Genomic DNA, 7,971 nt, shown 5'->3' on the forward strand with positions numbered 1-7,971 from the left:
TCTTAGACGCTTTGTAAAAGAATATTTTTAAAAAGTCGTTGAAAAATAATTATAGTAATAACTTACTACAGTCAATTAATCATTGTTAATTCTCTCATTTGACTTAATAGCCGTTCGATTTTTAATATTAAAAGCCGTTGATTTTTTTTCTCACGCTTTGGGGGTCATGACCCGAAAATGCGGAAGTGGATCGCAAGAACTTTTTCTCATTCTTTTTCAGTGCGTCGGCCCCAAGACCGAAGCTACCTGCACATTGTCCATGTGAGCGAGCTCAAGGAGCGATAAATATGGTATGTTACACAATACAAATTGTTTAAAATGATTTTTTACAGTATATTTTATCACAAAGTATACGTCAATGTTTGTTTTATTCGCGCATTAAGCCGATTTAGTTGGATAAACGTGGCTGAAAAATACGTCATGAAAACGTCTGGGCTGACTGAAACAGTAGTTCTATCTCACACGTTTGTTTAATCTTCCATTTGTAGAGAAATTATTCATGCATATTTAAAATACTAATATTCCATAATTGTACAATTATTTAAAGTTAGACAGGTGAGCAGCAAGTTTATGCAGTTTGGTGAAAAAAGTTGATTTATGGAATTTTAGCTCCGATCTCGCCTTCAAACATTTGGCTTTCATGTTGTCCTATACAGCTTTTATATTTGTTAATATAGCAGTGACAAAGTATTCTTAGTAGATAAAAACAGCCTAGAGACAAAGTTTGACTTATTGTTTATTTAGAAATTAGTTATAAAAGAAGATATTTTTCACTTTACAATCTTTGGGTATACTTTTGCATTACATTGAAAGTTACACATTTTTTATGTGTAGGTTTATTGCGCATTATTGGCAGCTTGCTAAAAAAAAGTTTAAAATAGTCCTGTTCTTAACAAAATAAATAGAATCACAATTACAAACCTTATTGTTTATATTGGTGTAAACCACTCACTTATTCTCTATTTTATTTTCCAGGGATTTGTAAAAGTTGTAAAAAACAAAGCGTACTTCAAGCGGTACCAAGTAAAATATCGAAGACGACGGGAAGGCGTGACCGATTATTTTGCGAGAAAACGGCTCGTCGTTCAAGACCGCAACAAGTACAACACCCCTAAGTATCGCATGATCGTGAGGTTTACGAACAAGGACATTATTACTCAGGTAAGCTTGTGTGATTGTATGCAAGTCTGCAGAATATGATATTTCTTGACGAAATATTGCGTGTGGGAGACTTATTTTTTGCATGCACATATTCTATCAATAAGTATTGGTGTGCAAAGCATGTACATTTTCAAGCCACATTGGGACATCCAACTGTAGTACAGATTTGTTCATATTTAAATTTATTGATGTGAGCAACTATGGCAGACATAACTAAAAGTTTGTCAACAAAATCGTTTGTGCATCTTCATACTATAGGGGTGGTTACGGTGAAGTTACTACAATACCAAAAAATTTAATTGTTTCCAATAAAGGTGTTGGGGAGTAGTGAGCATGTATTGATTGAATTGTACGTTTGTAAATAACAGTTCGTGTTATTCTGAAATTTTTATTTTTTTGTACAGTATTTTTTTAACAGTATTTGTTGTGTAGAATAACCTACCTTTTGTGTCATTTTGTTTAACCTTTGTTAAATGGACTTTCCAATACTTAGCTACCCCCATATTGCAGATAGCGTACGCCCGAATTGAGGGAGATGTTGTCATATGCGCTGCATATGCACATGAACTTCCAAGGTACGGTGTCAAGGTCGGGTTGACCAACTACTCCGCTGCTTACTGCACTGGCTTGTTGTTGGCCAGGAGGGTAAGTGTCTTTACTTTTCCTCCACACTTTGTTATGCTGTAACAAGTTTTTTTGGTGTGTTTTGTAATATGCTGTGTTTCAAAACTTGGACTGTTTCTTCACTTTTTTAAATTACGGTTTTGTGATGTTATGTTTTTGTTGTGAAGTATCATTATGAAGACTTATGCGACTGAAAGCTAACTTTAGTAATTCAAACTTATTCCATAACCATAACGTACTATCACAGTTGCTTACCAAATTTGGATTGGATAAAATCTACGAAGGACAAACAGAGATTGATGGTGATGAATACAATGTTGAAGACATTGATGGCCAACCGGGTGCATTCAGGTGAACAATTGTCATGTTAACATATGCATCGGTGTCATGGTTACATCGGTGGACATTGCTTTCATAAACATTCGATTTGTAAAGACACAAATTGAAAGTTTTAATACAAACTGGTTTACCCCCCCTTAAACCAAAATATACCTTGGGAATTTGGAATTATCCTGCTGCTACACAAGTACACAACTACCCATTTTAATTATTTTAGTGCATATTTTTTTTTTTTTATGGGTGAGGTCCTTGTCAAGGACCTGGGATTTAGGCCAGATTTGGCCCATTACCCCAACACCCGGAAAGCCCATTTAAGTCCTTCTTGCGAGCGGTGCCGCGACACCGCATCGCAGTCAGACGCGTATTGTTGGCACCATTTTTTATCTTCGTGTGCTTACGAGTTACCATGCTTTTCAACTTTGTGTGTGATTTTTATTTGATATGGCTTACAATTTGGACAACCCATTAGTGACCGCTGGGTTGGAGCAATCTCCGTTAAGTGTCTTGCCCAAGGACACATACGCCGATCAGTTTTAGTACCGCTGCCGAGCATCGAACCGGGGACACTTTGGTTTCGATGCAGGCGCCTGAGCCACGGCGCCGGACGTTTTAGTGCATATTACTAACTAATATATAATGACAACGCTCTCATTTTACGTTTTTGATTCGTTTCGTCGATATATCAATCTAATATACCTCAAATGTAGTATTTATTGGTTATCTGATATATAGCTATGAAACTTTATTATGCTTTCCAACAGAAATAATAGGCTGTATTATTAATATAACTTTGATCATTCTTCAGAGCATTCTTGGATATTGGTCTTGCCCGTACCACTACCGGTGCACGAATATTCGGTGCAATGAAGGGAGCTGCTGACGGTGGTCTTGACATTCCCCACTCAGTGAAAAGGTTTCCAGGTTACGATGCCGAGAGCAAAGAGTTCAATGCTGAGGTTCATCGTAACCACATCTTCGGACAACACGTCAGCGAGTACATGACAAGCTTGGAGGAATCGGATGAAGACGCTTTCAAACGTCAAGTAATTTAAACTGTTTTCTAACTAGAAATTGAAGCATTTTACTTTGAAATTGAAGCAAGAAGCTATCTTTGTCCCAGATTACCAAGTGTTTTCTAACTGGAAAAAAGCTTGAAGCCATTTCAAGAGTTTACTTACTTAAAAAACTTGAGCTTAATAAGATTTGTTAGGTCTGGCAGCAACAGTTCAATATATAGACAAGTTATTACTGCAATATGAGTAAGATGTTTAAGAAATGTTTCAGGAAATAATAGTTGAGAGTTGGATGTTAGGAGTTTATGGTAGTTGCAAGACCTGCATTATTGCAGAACAAACTTAAATTTTATGAAAAAGTTGTGATATTATTAAATGTAGTTGATGGTTCTAATGTTGCACCTATTTCTTACCCAGTTCTCCCAGTACATTAAGAACGGGATTACGGCTGATGGGGTTGAAGAGATGTACAAGAAAGCGCACGCTTCTATTCGTGAAGACCCTACACCTAAAGCTAAGGTGGAAAAACAGGTCCCAAAGAAGAGGTATGATGCAAAATTATCTCAAAACCCAAAAGTATGGATTTCATGCCTTTTTCGTCGTTTCAGATGGAACCGCGCCAAGTTGACCAAGAGTCAACGAGAGGACCGTGTCCGACAAAAGAAGGCGTCATACCTTCGCGCAATTGGCGCAGGGGACAACTAAACTGGTTGCCGCATTGTTTGGTGACGTCATCACATATTATGACGTCATCAGTGACTCGCGGTGGAGGCGACCAGAATAAATTAAAAATCTTAACCTTGAATGGTCGTTTATTCACGAAACTGAGTACTAATACTAAACGTAAAGGATACTGCGGCATCACAAAGCTGTTATATAGTTCTAGATCCCAATCTCTTGGAAGGATTTACTGAATGGCTGTGAATTGCTTTGCGGGGAAGCTTTTGTTCTATAGTGGCTTAGTATTAAGGTTTCAGTCTTTGAAAATCTCCCCGACTGACATTTTTCTTTCAAATTCCCGTTTATGACGAGTTCTGACGTAACGGGCTTGTTTTGCTTCATTGAAAGCTTTTGTGAAATCTGGGAGTCGGTGAGCCATCCGAAGTCTAGCAAGTAAAGTTCAAATTAATTACTTTTTTAAGCAAAGTATTTTTAACCGCGCGCTGTTATAGGTTGAATGCTAGTTCAGCGCAAAATTAGTTAACAGCGTTTTGTCAGGTTATGATTGAATTTAAATATCAAGAGAATGTATTTTTTAAAATTAACATAGTTGACATAGCCCACTGTCGATTAACGTGGAATGATTTCCATAGACACTTACTTTCCATAAGGAGCGTAAAGATCTGCGTCAAACACCAAATCCGAAGCTTTTTGTGTCTTGTTGGTCGATGATACAACACTGGTGCGTTTCTGTGAGGATACATTAGCGATGTTAACACGTTTTTCCATCAATACTGCATTACATATAGGCCTAAACGTTTATTCGTCTTTTTACCTCGCTTGGCTTGGCTGCGTCCACTTCCACAACTCGTTCCAATGACGTGACGTCATTTGGCGCCGGTGACGTCACCCGAGGGGATTTTTTTTCATCGCTTTGTTTTGGCAACGGTGGCAGCGTAGTAACGTTGGGCGAATTGGGTTCATTTTCTTCTTTGTTTGTGTCGTTGTTCACAAGCTCTTTGCGAAGGAAAGCTAGATGTCGCAGGTTCGGTGGTACAGTAGTTGAAACTGCAAATAAAATGTTTACAGCGTCAACTCTGCTAAAAACACGCGTAGTTTTATCTATTTACTCTTTTTAAAAGTGAAAAAAATATAAGTGAAAACACAATTTCCCTTTATCTGATATCAAATTAAACGGGAAGAGAAGCTAATATTTCAGCAGAAAAAAACCTTTAAAATAAAAAACATCTTCTTACATCTTCGACGTGACGTGTTCTTTTCTTTCCATGTTTCCACTTTATCCTGCACCGTCTTGTTGTGTTTTTTCTGGTGTTTTAATTTCTTTTTCGCCTCATGTTCGGCTGCTTCGTTGTTTGACGTTTCGAAGTAACATCTAGAACGAAAAAAAGTTTTTAGGGGATTTTTTTTCAACAACATATAAGTCCCTTGATAAGTAAAAAAGGTCTCTGAATACTCAAGATTCCAAAGGCATCACTTTTGGATTATGGGTTTAAACCAAAAGCGCAGCAGTAGGTAGGTAAACTCAGGCCAAGCTTGAACTTATAGGAAGTGTTGGTAAAAGTCCAAACACGTGTTAACGTCTACACAGCCCAGTCATTTCTAAGTACGGAAAACAAACACTTACTCCAACGATTTCTCAATCTCCCGCACTGTTCTGTTGTGTGACTTGTGCGACCCTGGCGAGCTGTGGTAACCGAAGTAATTCTTACCGTAATCTAAACAAAAAATGAGTTAACTGGACTAAGTATGCGGGATATACAGGTTTTGGATACACCATCCATGGTGCGGGTAAGTTTGGCATGCTACTTGAAAACAACTGACATGAAAATAGTGCGATTAATCAAACAATACAATGTAAAATTCTCAGCACATCAAAAAAAAATATTCCCTCTCCAAAGACGCACAAGACAAACAAGCGACACTTTTGCTTCTCACCTCCAGCGGATTTATGATTTTCTTTACTTTTATCTTCCCGTTCCCCATTTTCATCGTTGTGTTCGACTTCACCGGGATGTGCTTTGTGGATAATTCCTGCAACAACAATGCGGTTTGCAGAAGTGCTCTTGTCATAATAACGTTTGACGCTTGGGACATGTTGAAACTCAGCTTAGTAAGCAAGCAGAAAATACCATGTGTTAACAGCTATATGCTACACACGCTTCACGAGCTGTGTTATGTAAGTTGCTTGAGATTCGATATTACCCTTGGCTACTAAACAATTTACTGATATGGGGTCATTCTGTTATCTGCCTCTACCGTTTTTGGAGTTTGCTTCTTTGGTAATTTTCTTGTATTCGAATTTTAGTCCCTGCAGTTCTCTTCTCAAAGACGCTTGCTCTCGTTTCATATTAGCGAGGTGGTATCTGGAAAAACACAATACTGTTAATAACCCACCACTTTAATTCTTATCCACTTATTTTATTGATATGTTTTATCATGAGGTTTATTACTTAGGACATAGTGCTGGTAAATAAATTTTCCGTTTAATGGGAACGTCACTCCGCGCACACACACTGCCTACATTATACAAAAGCGAACGTATTAGATTTTAGAATTCCATCGCTACCACCAAGCGTGTTATTTATAACGGACATTTTAAACATATATAGTAGGGTGGGGGAAAATGGGACACCTTTAGCACATAATATCACAATATCTTGATCGTGTTTTAAACAATTAACAACGGTCTATCGGAGTCGTGAGGATGTAGTTTCATAATTATTTGAATGTTCTTTGTTTACTACTAAATGGGTCGAGAAAATCGAGTTAAAAGGTGTCCCATCTTCCCCCATACTACTGTATATATAGAGAAAAAATGTAATTAAAAAGTACCTATACGATTAAGTTACAAACGCGCAAGCGGGCACGACGTGTATACAACAGAACACACTTGTTTATGTGACTGTCGTTATCCAGCCACACGACGATAAATAAGTCACATGTATTCACTCGTTTATTTCAAGAACAATAATTTAAAGTCTATTCGTTTCTGATAAAGTTGTACGCGAACAATGAAACGACAGACCACCAACCGTTACCATAACGATTTGAATTGTGTACTCGCTTTATGAATAGGATGACTTTAGCAAATATTAGCTCACGGCTAACCACGAATAACGTGGTGTCATTCGAACAGCCCAAAAGTACGTCACAACAAAGCCACAAAAGTTTTCAAGTCAAACAATTTCCCAGCAAGGCCATTTCTTGTTAGTCGTTTATTTGATTTTCCCCGAAAGATAGGTTTTAAAACATCCTTTTAAAACTTACCTATTTACCCATTGAGTAGGCCATAAGTTAACTAGTTATTTTACAAGGTCTGGTGCATTAAAACAGGGATGTCAGTTTTGTTTACTTATGTACTTGTTTAATAACATTTACCAACAACGCTAAATTTTACAAGCTTAAACAGCATCGTAAAATTGTTTCTGCTGTGTAAATCTACCAAAACTAAAAAGCAACTTTTTACACAACATTTTACCTCATTTCGTCTTCTATTCCACCAGCTTCGTTAAACTTTCGGGCTAATCTTGCTTCAGCTCTTTTGCTCGACCTTCGTGCAGCGTCACTCCTACGGACGATGTCGTAATTCAGACCTTTCATTTTGATAATTTGTATTTCACCATATATTCTGTAAAGAATATAGAATATCATTTAGATAGTAGCAAAGTATATCCTCCCCTTTTCACATATTGCCTACATTTGTTTTAAATGTGCGAACTCCTGATTTTACGTCCAGTTTTGACCAAGCTTGCGAATCGAACAGTTTTAAATAAGCTTGGCAGCGGTAACCAAATTACACGTTGATTGTACACCGCAGTATAATATCTAATCTATTTTCACGTTGTGTGCTACGAACATACATTTAAAATTAGTTTTTGGAATTTGTTTGTTTATAACTAAGCTCACAACCAAAACTATTTGAACGTCTTTTATTGGTTATGTCTGTCTTAACTGTACAAGAATTTTTAAAGACCAAAACTAGCAAAAACTTTTAAAAATTGCGATGCTATTCTGTCTAAAAGTCATTTAAGTACTGGGTTTTCTCTCTGTCACATCGTATTCACTGGCCTGTCTCTTTCAATGGCACGTTTGGCCAGAATATTCGCACTGTTTGAATTGCCCTAACCGCTTTAGACACGCAGCAGGGAGTCTT

At 37.4% G+C, this 7,971-nt stretch overlaps 2 protein-coding genes across 2 annotated transcripts; one reads left to right on the forward strand and one right to left on the reverse strand.

Moving 5' to 3' along the window:
* The first annotated feature begins 137 nt into the window (after positions 1 to 137).
* On the forward strand, positions 138 to 3,942 carry LOC149731658 (large ribosomal subunit protein uL18-like). Its single transcript, XM_089884585.1, has 7 exons — positions 138 to 290; positions 976 to 1,161; positions 1,672 to 1,806; positions 2,033 to 2,136; positions 2,930 to 3,167; positions 3,555 to 3,682; positions 3,746 to 3,942. Exons 1-7 carry the CDS (start codon positions 288 to 290, stop codon positions 3,840 to 3,842), a joined length of 891 nt encoding a protein of 296 aa, XP_089740711.1. The 5' UTR covers positions 138 to 287; the 3' UTR covers positions 3,843 to 3,942.
* Positions 3,932 to 7,671, reverse strand: LOC149731659 (uncharacterized). The gene is made up of 9 exons (XM_089884578.1): positions 7,516 to 7,671; positions 7,297 to 7,446; positions 6,075 to 6,181; positions 5,754 to 5,849; positions 5,443 to 5,533; positions 5,054 to 5,190; positions 4,633 to 4,865; positions 4,459 to 4,547; positions 3,932 to 4,243 (listed from the first exon to the last, which is right to left on the reverse strand). Exons 2-9 carry the CDS (start codon positions 7,416 to 7,418, stop codon positions 4,111 to 4,113), a joined length of 1,008 nt encoding a protein of 335 aa, XP_089740704.1. The 5' UTR covers positions 7,419 to 7,446; positions 7,516 to 7,671; the 3' UTR covers positions 3,932 to 4,110.
* Between the last annotated feature and the right edge of the window lie 300 nt (positions 7,672 to 7,971).

Source organism: Ciona robusta, chromosome 9, assembly GCF_009617815.1.
Source record: "Ciona robusta chromosome 9, ASM961781v2".
NCBI lineage: Eukaryota > Metazoa > Chordata > Ascidiacea > Phlebobranchia > Cionidae > Ciona > Ciona robusta.